This window comes from Micropterus salmoides, unplaced genomic scaffold (assembly GCF_014851395.1).
Source record: "Micropterus salmoides isolate LMB-PRFRI ecotype aquatic unplaced genomic scaffold, ASM1485139v1 Ms_hic_scaffold_17, whole genome shotgun sequence".
NCBI lineage: Eukaryota > Metazoa > Chordata > Actinopteri > Centrarchiformes > Centrarchidae > Micropterus > Micropterus salmoides.
The window spans coordinates 14,990,314-15,004,129 of record NW_024040817.1 but is presented as its reverse complement, the minus strand read 5'-3'; the positions used below and the strand labels follow the sequence as shown (position 1 = coordinate 15,004,129).

The 13,816-nt window shown below is 38.9% G+C and overlaps 1 protein-coding gene across 1 annotated transcript; it reads left to right on the top strand.

Moving 5' to 3' along the window:
- LOC119908172 (IgGFc-binding protein-like) lies at positions 1–10,733 on the top strand. The gene is made up of 13 exons (XM_038725941.1): positions 1–140; positions 450–511; positions 1,020–1,297; positions 2,378–2,954; positions 3,486–4,081; positions 4,937–5,504; positions 5,592–5,851; positions 6,879–7,223; positions 7,890–8,457; positions 8,554–8,753; positions 9,354–9,728; positions 9,813–10,120; positions 10,388–10,733. Exons 1-13 carry the CDS (start codon positions 121–123, stop codon positions 10,395–10,397), a joined length of 4,167 nt encoding a protein of 1,388 aa, XP_038581869.1. The 5' UTR covers positions 1–120; the 3' UTR covers positions 10,398–10,733.
- Positions 10,734–13,816: the final 3,083 nt, after the last annotated feature.

Genomic DNA, 13,816 nt, shown 5'->3' with positions numbered 1-13,816 from the left:
GAGTGTCACGTGACGAGTTGTTTGCTCACTTCTGGGAAAAGCCACCAAGAACCTGATTGGTCCATGAGTGAAGGTCAGAAAGTATTTAAGCATCCTTAAATCCTGCACCTGAACCCTGGAATGCCTTTTGACCAGCTCAGGTGAGATTGAAATATTGAGGAAACCATTTACTAATTTTGTTTCCAGCTATTTTTGTGAAAGGTGTAATTTTTGGGGGGCGCATTTTATATTTTCTTTCTTGATGTTTTTCCAGATGTTGATGTAAAAACATTATCTTATTCTTTGTTCTTTTACATTTTGGTATTTATGTGTCAAGATCTGTATACATTAAAGTTATTGGGAAGTATCAATTACTTGTTGTTGTAATTGGAAAACATCATAATAAAAAGCTCAAAAGATTAAGTTAAAAAGTGTCCAACTATGTCCAAAAACTCCTTTCTGCTCAATAGGTCCTCTCCACTGAAAAACATGGGGTTGTTTGTTGTAATCTTTTCAGCTCTTCTGCTGAGTGGTAAGTTATCAAGTATTACTTTAATGATAATGCATGATGATGATGAAGTGTTTCGGTATATGAGCTGAACTATAAAAAACAGATTGGATTTTATTCAAATCTTTCAGCAAAATAAATCAATACAGATTAACAGCTTTTAAAAAGACCTACATTAATATAAACCTTAGAACAATAACTTCACAACAAGACTGTGGACATCAATTGTGGGATCTTTGAAGGTTTAAAGGTGTGTAAATGTACCTTGTTTTTCTATTGTTATAAATTTAATAATGTCACAGAAATGGATATATTTAAATGTTCAATTATGGACATGCATGCTTACATTGTTTTTTGCAGAACCTGATTTTTTTCACTGGCAGCAGTTACTGATAATATGACTCTGATGTGTGCTGAATTTATGTGTGTAATCCAATAGTAACAACTGTGAGGAAAAAATATGCAGACTAATCACTGAGAAGGAAAATGTCACTCTGGATTTTATGTTACTGCATGTGTTGTTTTTTTTCAGGGTTTTGCAGAGGAGGACTAGCCACTCTAACACCTGAGTCAGGCACCTGCTGGGTCATGGGCAATCTCCACTACACCTTTGATGGCAATTATTACACCTTCATGGGCAACTGCACCTACACCTTGGCCAAGAACTGCCATGTCAGTGGGACCCTCCCGGCCTTTGAGGTGGAGACAAACAACTTGGGTAACATACAGGTCCAATCAGCAGGGACAGTCACCATCAATGTTTATGGGATCAACATTGCTATGGTTGGCTCTGAGTTTGGTGTTGTCCGGGTGAGTCAGTGAGTTGTGTTAAGGTGTGTCACATTCATTGTGTTGGTATTGTGAACAAACTGACAAGATGACTTTGCATGAATTCTAGTTTAAAACAATTTTTTTTATTATTGTAATAATAGAACATGAATGGGGTGCTTACGCTATATTCTACCATACATATTAGTGCATGTATTAAGGATAAAAGCTAAAATGTTCTTTTTCACTATGCTATACGTGAATAAATGTCTGCACCCAGGGCCGTAACTACCATTGAGGACACCTAGGTCAGGGTTTTAGCAACCTGGGAGAAGTTTGCATTCCAGTATTCAAAAAAATTTACACACTGTTTGTAGGCAGATTAAAGTATTTTAAATATGTAGATCTGATTACAGTTAGGCCAACAAATAATTAAATGCTACCAAAATAAGTTTTATTCTTGATAGCATGATGAGGGCTTTGAGACAGCTTTTGGGGGATAAAAGTTGATCGATAATTTAAGTGGTGGTGATGGTAAAGCGGATAAGACACATCCCTTTAGAGTGCTGCTACGCATCCACCAATGTGTCACACACCTACCCCCTAGTTAACCCCTAGTTGCTCCAACCTCTGACATAAATAGATGAAATGGAAATATTATATGTGAATGTCTGATAAAAAAAATAATTTTAGATCTACTATCTAACATCTACTAAGACTATTTTTAGGTTAACAAAATGATAAATAAGTAAAGGACTTTAACATTTTATTTCTGGTAGTGTGTGGAAGCTGATATTTTCATTCTGGGATATAAATCAAAAAACCCCAAATATTTAAACAAATTTAGAGAACTTCTTTTTGGTTACTGGTCAAAATGTAGTGTGTTGAAGGGATGTCAGTATTTTCTGGCTACAGCCCTGTCTGCACCACCAACTAATCAGCTACACCACAACAACTTATCACTTGTTCCTTGCCTAAGTTTCAACTAAACATCAATGAAATCTATACAAATTTTGAGATATTTTTATGTCAAACAAAAAGCAACAAAAAAGCACACAGCAATGGAAACATCTGGAATCAAATGATTACAGCTATGTATGTGAAATGTGATTTTTTTTTCAGGTGAACTATCAACAATGGAATCTCCCCATCAACTTGAACAATGGCCAGGTGAAGCTTTCCCAGACAGGTCTGTTTGTCATCATGGAGACAGATTTTGGCCTGAAGGTGCAGTACGACTGGAACGAGTACCTCGCCGTCACAGTGCCCGGCAGTTTTGCTGACAGCGTGTGTGGCCTGTGTGGCAACTTCAACAACAAAAAGGAAGATGATCTCACAACTCCCAGCGGTTCAGTGGCCAGCAGTGTGGCAGTGCTGGGAAAGAGCTGGCGGGTTCCCGGTGCGGCAGATGAAGCCCATTGCCAGGATGAATGTGTTGGCCAGTGTGGAAACTGTCCTCTCAGTGAAGTTCAGAAGTTAGAAAACCAAATCTTCTGTAGCGCCCTTTTACAAGATGTTGTTGAATACGCAGGTTGTCAACCACAAATTGACTCCAGTGTCTTTCAAAGCAACTGCATGCTTGACCTCTGTCAGGGTGAAGCTGTGAACACGTATCTTTGCAACACTATTCAAGGCTTTGCTGACATCTGCCAGAGGTCTGGGGTCCAAGTTCCCAACTGGAGGACTTCTACTCAATGTCGTGAGTAATCCAAAGTTTAATAACCAGAAATTAATGTTAATAAAGGCAGTGGTAGAATGTTACTAATACACTTGGATTACTTAAAAAATTAACATGAGTACAAATTTAATTATTTTAATAATTTTGAATCTTAACATTGGTTGGACAAAAAAGACTGATTGATTAATCAAAAAATAATCAGCAGATTAATCTATAATGAAAATAACTACTTGCAGTCTATCCAAAATAGTAAAAAAAACATTAGCTTCACCTCAACAAACTACACCATTAAGATCCTGCTTTTACGTTAATGCATGCAATAACAATCTAATGATATTACCGTTATTAAATAGTATCACAGAGGAAATTTTTCTGCAGTGAGTATTTCTATTTTTAATGCTTTAGGTACATTTTCCTGATTATACAACAACTAACTTTTACTTGTACTATAGTATTTTTACAGTGTGGCATTAGTACTTCTAGGTACTAAGGATTTCCTCCACTACCAAGTATGTTAACTGACTTTACACTATCTTGCCTTTTTCCACACAGCTACACCCAAGTGCCAGGAAAACAGCCACTATGAGTTCTGTGGGAGTGCCTGCCCTGCTACATGTGCAAACCCAAACACTCCCACAAAATGCAACGCCACCTGTGTGGAGTCGTGTGTCTGCAATGATGGCTTTGTGCTCAGTGGCACCAAGTGTGTCCCCAAGTCTCAGTGTGGCTGCATGTACGAGGGTCACTATGTGGAAGCCGGAGCCTCCTTCTGGGGTGGTGAGAGCTGCACCAAGCGCTACACATGCTCTGCTGGTGGAAGTTTGTCTTTGAATCAGACTAGCTGTCCCGCCGGGCAGCAGTGCCAGGTGGTCCAGGGGATCAGAGGTTGCTATCCTGTCAACTATGCTACATGTATGGTATCTGGTGACCCACATTTTGTGACCTTTGATGGGCAGCGCTACAACTTCCAGGGCACTTGTGCTTATCAGATGGCTGGTGTCTCCAATCAAACCAGCCTGGAACATTTTAGTGTTGTGTTGCAGAACAATGGCCAAGATAAGAAGATCGGGTCTGTTGTCAAGCTGGTAGAGGTCAATGTGTACGGGTACACCATTGTCATCAGCAAAGAGCATCCTGGCGCTGTTGTGGTAACATATTTTCCAAAAACTAACAACACCAGAAAACAATCAAATATATCAAAAGTTCTTAAAGCTCAATGTGATGCCTTGTTTTGTTTAACCAGCGGGCCAAAACCCAAAGATATTCAGTTTACACTCAAGACTTTATATGTTAATGCAATGACAAGCAGCAAACTCTCACATTGGAGAAGCTGGAACTATCAAATGTTTGACATTTTAGCTTGAAAAATGAATTTAAACTATTGAAGCCCCTGAAAATTTGGTTTCAAATCTATATAAGCACAAATATATAAGTATTTCTGTATAGCATTTAATATGCTGTAGAGAAATACTATATACTATACTGTATACGATATACTTATGCTTATATAGATTTAACTAAATAACTAAATAAGCAACAAAGCTTTTTGTCATTATTTATTTAGATTTTCTCTTCATCTGATCTGCTTCATCAGGACGGTGTGGGGGTGGTTTGATCATATTTGTTTGACAATGCTGACAACATCAACAACAACCCCCCAAATGTCATCACATTTTGATTCAAATGTTGCTAACGTCACATTTTCCAATGGAGCCCTGCCCACTTTAAACCAGTGAGAGGAGCATAAAGAAAATACAGAATTCTCTCAAGTGAAATAACCAAAACTTTGTCAGAAAATGTGTTCATGTAGGACCCAATCTCTCAAAGTAAGAAACTGTTTGAGAAAATATGTTTTTAGGACCTTTAATAGAGTATTAAAATATGTTCCATCAGTCAACTAATTGAATAATTTTTGCAGCTCTAAAAACAAGTAATTATGTACGAATTCTATGTTTTCATATTTCTTTATGAACCTTTTTCTATTTCATGATTATCTTTTCCAGGTCAATGATGAGCTCTTCAGTCTCCCTTTGATGCTGGACAGCAATAAACTCCACCTTTACATGAGTGGTTGGTTTGCTGTAATTGAAACAGACTTTGGAGTGAAGGTGTACTACGACTGGAACAGCGTGGCGTTTGTCATCGTTCCCAGTACGTACTTGGGTGTGATGGAAGGCCTTTGTGGCAATTACAACTTCAACCCAAAAGACGACATGCAGATGAGAGATGGGAAACAAGCCGCCACTTCACAGGAGCTCGGTCAAAGCTGGAAAGTCGGCACAACCCCCGGCTGCATGGATGGCTGCAGTGGCCCCTGCCCTGGCTGTAACGCCACTCAGAAAGCAACGTACAACAGCAACAGTTACTGTGGCCTCATCAGCGACCCTGCAGGCCCGTTCCGTGACTGCCACTCCAAGGTCGACCCCGCAGGTTTTCTTAGTGACTGCATATATGATGTCTGTCTTTACCAAGGTAGCGGGAACATGCAGTGCAAGACTTTGACTGCCTACACAGCCGCCTGCCAGTTAAAAGGTGCCATAGTATACTCCTGGAGGTCATCTCAGTTCTGTGGTAAGGACATCTACTATTTATCAAGTCAGTCAAGACATATTCTTGTGAATTTCTTGAACCACATTTCTGTTACTACCTTGTTCGTAGATGCCCAGTGTCCATCAAACAGCCATTATGAGCTCTGTACCAGCGGATGTCCCAGATCATGTCAGGCAGACTCCACACTATCAAACTGTGGATCTCAGTGCATGGAAGGTTATGTCTGTGATGAGGGTTACCTTCTTAGTGGAGATGAATGTGTGCCTGCCAACCAGTGTGGCTGCATTTCTGAAGGCAAATACTACCAGGATGGACAGGTTTTCTACCCCGATGCCCTTTGCCAGAAGGAATGCACCTGTAACGGCACAGTAAGGACGGGAATTGAGCGGGACTATGAACTACGAAGGAGCGAGGGAGCAACGCATTTTGAGCACTCATATTTTCCTCATGCTTAACCCACTTGGCATAATGTTGCCGTTCTATTACTCTAAATTTTAGTGTCGCTTGACCCAAATCATATGTTTTCAAATAACCGCACTGGTCAGGACTGTAAATGTGCTAAATGCAAATTTTCAAATGTTTTCCCTTGGCCTGATGTTAAATTAGCCGTTTACTGTAAAATAAACAAAGTGTAAAATCATAACAGGAGGAAGGACAGAGGATAAAAAGCTAACAGCAACATGCAGAGTAGGAAATATGATACAAGCAACAAACACAAAACAAAAACATGTTAAGCAAGACATTCAGTGCAAGCAGTTAAGCCCTAACCCTAATACTAACCCCATGACAACATACAATCACATTACATTACACAGGTGCTTTGAGCAGTACTAACTTGGTAGAGACAGAAGGCTGCCCACCCTGAGTCATGGTTCTGCTCGAGGTTTAAGGAAGTCTTTCCTTGCCTGTGTTGCCAAGTGCTTGCTCAGGGTGGGAATTTCTGGGATTCTGTCAATAATATTACAAACAGTACGGTCTAGACCTGCTCTATATGAAATGCAATGAGATGACTTTTGTTGTGAATTGGCGCTATGTAAATGAAATAAACTGAACTAGATTCACTCATTTCAATTCACATCCATTTGCCGAAGGTTAATCATTCAAAACTCTGAGCACATAACAACCAAAACTGTCTGCATGGCTTGATTACACTGGAATCAAAGGATAGTCTTTCTTAAAACAATAGTCAGGTGCCCACATGAACAGTGAAAAAAGTTTGTCATTCCTCCCGTTCATACTGGCCATTAAAAAGAAAGAAAGATTTTATACCTATCCTTAAAATAAAAAAATTATTTAGTGTGTGTGATTTGGATGAATTAAGCATTTTCATTGCTATCTAATAAATAACACATTTTCCATTAAACAATAATCAAACTGGTATGTCTTTCATATTAGGTGCAGTGTACACAGTCCTCTTGTGGTCCATATGAAAAGTGTGAGATGAAGAATTACGTGCGATCATGTCAGCCTTTGGGAAAAGGGGTCTGCTCCATCTCTGGTGATCCTCATTACAACACCTTTGACAATGCCACCTATGACTTCCAAGGCACCTGCACCTACATCGCAGCTAAAGGCTGCAACCTGAGCGGCATGCGGCTCACCGACTTCTCTGTGGCGGTGGAGAACGAGAAGTGGTATGCTTTGTCTGCCAATCCCAAGGTCTCAGTGACCAAAGTTGTTGTGGTAGAGGTTTACGGAAGCATCTTGATACTTCGCAGGAACGAAGCTAAAATGGTTTGGGTATGTCTCTAATATTGTCATTGTTTTAGTCAGCCATAACTGATATTTTACATTAACAGTGCATCAGACAATGTGAAAGCTGCTTGTAGTGATGAACCAACAATGAATTATGACCTGAATCTGAAGCTTGCTCTGCTTTACGGAGCTTTAAAGCAAGTTTCTGTTCTTATAGCTTCGTTTTGGCTGCAGCAGGTAGCTGTTTTCAGTAGAAAAACTCTGACACCCACTGTACTACCTGTTCAGCACCAAACAGCAGACTGACACAGGTACAGACTAGCACACAGTGGAGCATTTAGCAGCTAAAGAGACAGATGTTTCCCTCAGGAATTGGTAGAGACCAAAAACAGAGCTAAACATAGTGAATATTGGACTTATGCTTGCCATGTGACCAGAAACACAACTCCAAATGAGGGATCATTTTGCTCCCTTGCTACTGGATGTATAAATATGCACTTGTTTGCTAACAAGTTGACCATATCAACTTAAAAGGTAATGATATATTATGTCAGTGTTTTTTTCACAACTTGTTTCTGTTGTCCCTAAGTGGCCAAAGCAATCAGTTATTGCAGGTCTTAAGAGTATGCTATTATTAAATTTAACTGAATGACTATGTGTCAAATTAGAGGAAATGATGGATAATCAAAACAATTTAATTATTCTTTGCAGATAAATGGGGTCCTACTTCATCTTCCACAAAACCTCCACAATGGTGCTGTGAAGGTTTATCAGGAGGGGGCAAATGATGTCATTGTGACGGACTTTGGCCTGAGGGTCACTTATGATCTGGTCTACCACGTCACTATCACTCTCCCTGGAAACTACAGGGGCAGAACCTGTGGTCTGTGTGGCAATTTTAACAATAACAAAACAGATGAGTTCCAGCTGCCGGACGGAATCATTTCCAAGGACTCCCAGGCCTTTGGAGCAGCCTGGAAAGTGCACGTGCCTGGTGTGGTCTGCGATGATGGCTGCAGTGGTGACCTCTGCCCTAAATGTGACAGCTCTGACAAAGCTGCGATGGAGGCAAAATGTGCAATTATCACTAATCCCACAGGTCCCTTTGCTGCTTGTCATGATGTAATTGATCCTGCCTCCTACTTCAGAGACTGTGTCTATGATGTTTGCTTGGCCAAAGGTGATCAAAGCATGCTGTGTCACAGTATTGCTGCATACATGTTAGACTGCCAAGACTTTGGTGCAAAGATTCAGGATTGGAGAAGTCCTTCTTTATGCCGTGAGTCTGCACATTTTTATTAGCTATTGTACACTGAAATATTCATCTCTTCATTTACTGTAAGAACAACTCCTAATTGCTGTTATTTGTTTATAGCTTTCCCATGCAGTAGTGGCAGCCATTATGACACCTGTGTACTGCCTTGCACCTCTCCATGTCCTGGTCTTGCTGAGACTGTCACGTGCACCACAACTTGTGTTGAGGGCTGCGCCTGTGATAAAGGGTACCACTACAATGGAACTGGCTGTGTGCCCTTTGACCAGTGCAGCTGTTATTACAATGGCCAAACCTACAGGGTAAGAAGAGAAGATATTAATAATTTACAGGTAGATCTGATAAAGAACCCGGACTTTATTCAGTCTATTGATAAAGCATTATGGTTTTATGGTATGTTACAAGTGCACAACTTCAAATTACATTTATGAATGCAGCCATGACATTTTAAACATTTTAGTTTAGAAAAAAAGTTGAAAGATCCAAAAAAGTACAAGCTGTACTAGCTGCATAAAATTATAACTCTTAAATTTTTTTGCGAAAAACAAGCAGAAGAAAGGGAGATGGACGTTTCCCATGCAGCTTGAATAGTAAAAATCTGTTATCTGATATCAATGTCTATAGTCAAGCAATGTGAGAGCGTAAATTTCAAGGAGTATCATCAGTACCTGTAGGTGGGTGATTTCAACATATTGACCATGCAAACATAACTTAACATTTTGATCTCTTAAGTTTTCATCTAGCACCATCATCAGTTCAAGGTTTTTTATTTGTACATGATCAGATATCTGCAAAAATAATGACATCCCCATCAGCCTCAATTGACTACAACATACTGAAAACATTATGAAACTATTATTTAAGCATTAACCTATCAATGTTTTTTTTTCTGTCATTTGCAGGTTGGAGAGTCCATTATAAGTGATGGCTGTCACAGGATCCACACCTGCCAGAGCTCTGGAGTAGTTCTTTCCAAGAACATGACATGTGACCTCAACGAGAATTGCCTGGTCAAGAACGGTGTGATGGGCTGCTACATTCAACAGTGCTTTTTGAACGGCAATGGGACCCTCACTCCATTTAATGGCGAAGGTGGTACCATAACAGTGCCAGGAGCTTATGAGATTATCCAGAACTGCAAAAAATCTCAGACATCAGACTGGTTCAGGGTGGTGGTGAAATTGGAGATGTGCACTCCTGGTGTCAACAGTATTATTGCTGTGTACGTGTTCTTCAATGAAGTGATGGTCACAGTCAACAACAAACATGAAGTCTTTGTAAGTGTCTGTATAAAGATATGACAATCATCTTACTTTATAAGATTAACGTATTGCTGTTAAGTGTTCAATCTACGTTCACAGATAAATGGAATGGCCATGACTCAAACCACTTTCTCCCAAAACAATGTAAAAGTGCTGGTTTCTGACAACACAGTGACAATCAACAGCCCTTCCAGCCTTCAGCTGACCTTCAGTTCAACAAATGAACTCACCTTGAGTGTCAGTGATAACGTGGCTGACATGGTATGTGGAGCGTGTGGGAAACTCAGGCCTGTTGACACAACACTACGAGATCTGAGAGAGAGACTGCTGGTCTCTCTTCATAGTCCGAGTACTGTCTTTGCATCGCTGAATGCTGGACAATGGACAGCTCCTGATTTCCCCCAGTGGTAAGTCACATACATTACATCTAAAGAATGAACATTAGAAGCACAAAAGGAGCAGACATAGGCAACATTGCTCTTATACAAATGTTTAGGACATCATACTGCATATATTGTTTTGAGGGACTATATGCAAATCACATGATTATTATAGGTGTCATTATTATTTCTTCCTCCTTGACTATTCTATGCAGATTATACAATTATCATTTTAAATTTAGCAGATATGTCAACTTCACAATTTCACAAATCATTTCCCTGTTTCATTTTCAGTGGTTTGTAAATGTCAGTCCTGCCAGCTTTTTATCAACTGCATCGATCAACGTACTTCAGCACTAACCAAACGGACAGCAACATTGAAAATACCAACATATCAACCACTCAACCACTAATTATCATATGCATTTGACGGTGTGCTCAATAAACACATGATGTCTGTCTCTTGTGTTTAACTGTCTATTTGATAATCTTAATCTCTCTGCTTTTTGCTTAAAGTTTATCTGAAATCCCATTTAGTGATCCCTGTTTGCAATTAAAAATAATGTCAGTGTTTTATGTATGTTAATATTTTTTTATTATTACATGGAGAAAGATAAAGTCTTTGGGGAAATATCAGTAATACTCTGTGTTGGTGTCTGTGTTTGATTGACGGCATCTGGCAGGCTAAGCCCCAGTAGGTGAAAGAGAGACAGAGCAGTTGTAGCCTACATGTCATGTGCAGACAGTGTTTTGTAAGCAGTGGTTTTATAAGATTACCTTATATACCACTGCTTACACAGATTACATTATAAACTAAAATCAGAAATGAGTGGTTCAGTTTTTTTTTCAACAAAAAGTAAAGCTAACATCAACATCAGTGAAATGTGACACAATAACATTTTAGTCGGTGTGACTGTCTGTCAATGACTCAATGCTGACGTTACTGCTTTATGCAAATATGATTTAAAATGAAGAGATTTGAGGTGAAAACGCTATTTGGTCTGATTTTGTTCTCAAAGGAGAACACGGGACCTGTGATTCAAACAAGACATAGGCTATGTATTCTGTAGCAGAAAAAAACACAACATTTCATTTCAGTTGGACTTTACATTTAAACACTGAGGCAATACATTATACCAGCTTCTCCCGCACACTTTGATGTAGTTTGTTTTTGGTCATTAGATAATGCATCACATAAACAATATATAAGTTGGGGAAGCCAAATGTCGCTATTTTAGAGTTTTGTAACTGTTATTCACTTTGTTGTTTCTCTAAGAAGAAATGTTTTATTCGTTAATCTGTGCTTATTGGGATTTAAATATGATGGGTTGCAATCAAACAGAAAAGGAACACAAACATTGACTTCGGGAATCTGATTAACTTTATTGTTTTTAGCCTTAATTGATCTGATTGATGATGAAGACCATGCCCAGGATCCTGGCTGTGACAGTGCGGGTCCTGCTGATGCTGGTTTTATATTTGTATCTGATCTAATCATACAGGAACATCTATTTTAGCTAATACCACTTCAATAATTGTCAACCTTGCCGCCTCACTTCATCCTTCCTTTTACCTCAGTCCTGTTCCATCTTACAACTTAGTGTTTGGGTTGTTGAATATTACTGGCACATAGTTTGTCATTTTCTTTATGTTTCCTGAGACTTACTGGATAAGTCCAGGTGACTATGTTGTGCTGAATGAAGCTTGTAGTCGTGGTTTTAATTTTCAGCAGACTCGGATTTCAGGTTGTGAGTTGGACTGACTGTGTTTCACAGGTAATTTTAAATGTTCATTGTACTCCCTTGAAAACTTCTCCTCATTTGAAACTTGATTTTATGATAAATGGCAAGGCCCTACTACTTTGTGTTTTAATCCCCCAAAATCTAAATCTGGTTTTATGCTGTGCTTCTGGTTCTGCTGTACCTGAGGATTTTATACAGGATATATATATGATATATGAAAGTCCCACCCACGTAATGGGCCTGAACATTGTTGTCTTCTAGTTTCAGTCTCGATAGTGTTGATCTCTCCCATCTCCTGTTTTCACAGTGGCTACCTACACTGTAAGAAACAACCTATAGAATTTACTCAGCAAACATGAGGTAACAATTTGCACTCTGTGTGTGAGGGTACCTAAATGTAATAACTATGACAGACTAAAAAAACTAGGGAAAGTTTACCTAAACATTTTTTATTCATTATACAACTGATTACTTATAAAAATTTAGTAATTTTAATATTTGATTGTAATGATTTTAATAAAATATATGTAATAATCTAATAATGATAATAATAATAATAATACTATATAAAGAATGTACAGAATAACTAACCAACTATTACTTATTCAGGGAATTGTAGCTTTACTTAAAAAATGTCACAAAAGGGACACTGATGATGCAAGTTGTTTCTTATTCAAACAGCCTATTAGGGTGGCTCCTAATAAAGTGGTGACATGAGTTTAATGCCTTGTGCAGCCTACACGACTTTCAGCGTTGGTGATGGCCGTGCCTTTCGCACTACACAACTTGCCGTCTTGTGACGGGAGTCTTGAAGTTGTTGTGGCGTTCACTCTACATGACTGATCGGTGACAGGAGGTCACACACTACACGAACCGACAGCGTCTGTGTCACCCGACTGCTGGTCTCCAAACCACGTTTTGTCAAGAAAACACACGTGAAATGTGAAACGGGAAATGACGTGAACCTACACACGAAGCAGCTGTTGTTTGTTATTATAAAGATAGTAATTATAAAGACAAAAAATTTGGGTGAAAGACTGGATTAGCACAGGTAGCAGGGATCATCTTTGCTGCAGAGAGAGCTGGAGGTGAGTAAAAAGTGTTTTGCAGTGAAAAAGTAGCTGCCTGCTCTCATTGGCTGGATGTGGATGTGGATCCAGATATTTGGCATGCTAGATAAGTGGCTGGTGTCGGCGATGTGTCAGAAATGTGTCGGGGAACCGTTGTGTTGTTGTGTAGTTCACACATAACGACTGGCGACCGCCGATTGACCGTTAATTTACCATTGATCACAGCCTGATGCTCGCCGAGCTCGCCAAGCAGCAAATCGGGCTAAAAATCGTGTAGTGTGAACTAGGCTTAAGTCATGGTGGTTCACACTGCAAAACAACCAGGTGCCAGCAGAGCAATATCAATACATTTTAAGTGTAAAAGCCAAGATCAGAGTTAGAGTAAGATGTTCAGAGTTAATACTATGCAATTACACTTACAGGTTTGATTTAGTAACACTTTGTTTTTACACTCTGTTTTGACACTCATCAACTAAGAGTCAAATATAAGGATCTGACGGTATCGGAGTATTTTTTATTTAATTTTTTTATTTAACCTTTATTTAACCAGGTGAGTCTCCTTGAGATTAAAATCTCTTTTGCAAGAGAAACCTGAATTAACTCCACATCTACTCAAAAATTTACACCAAAAATTTAACTCTTCTCAATTTGCTCTGCATTTTGATCTTTTCAAACTAAGTCACATAATAGTCAAACAGTTTCAGACTTAACAACTGCTCACCTTCCTCATCAAAAACAGTCTTAATTCTATCCCTATAGGGTCAGGTCTTGTTTATATCAATATGAATAGATTTTATTATGGTTTTTTATGTTGCAATTGTTACTTTTAAAAAATAGGTAATGTAGCAAGAATTTACCCATATTATATATTTACCTTGTTGACTAATTTACTTTCAGTAAAATTTAAGTCA

Coding starts and splice junctions, on each gene's coding strand:
- LOC119908172 (XM_038725941.1), top strand. CDS start 121: ATGCCTTTTGACCAGCTCAG. Junction 4,082..4,936: donor AGCATCCTGGCGCTGTTGTG/GTAACATATTTT, acceptor TATCTTTTCCAG/GTCAATGATGAGCTCTTCAG. Junction 5,505..5,591: donor GAGGTCATCTCAGTTCTGTG/GTAAGGACATCT, acceptor CCTTGTTCGTAG/ATGCCCAGTGTCCATCAAAC.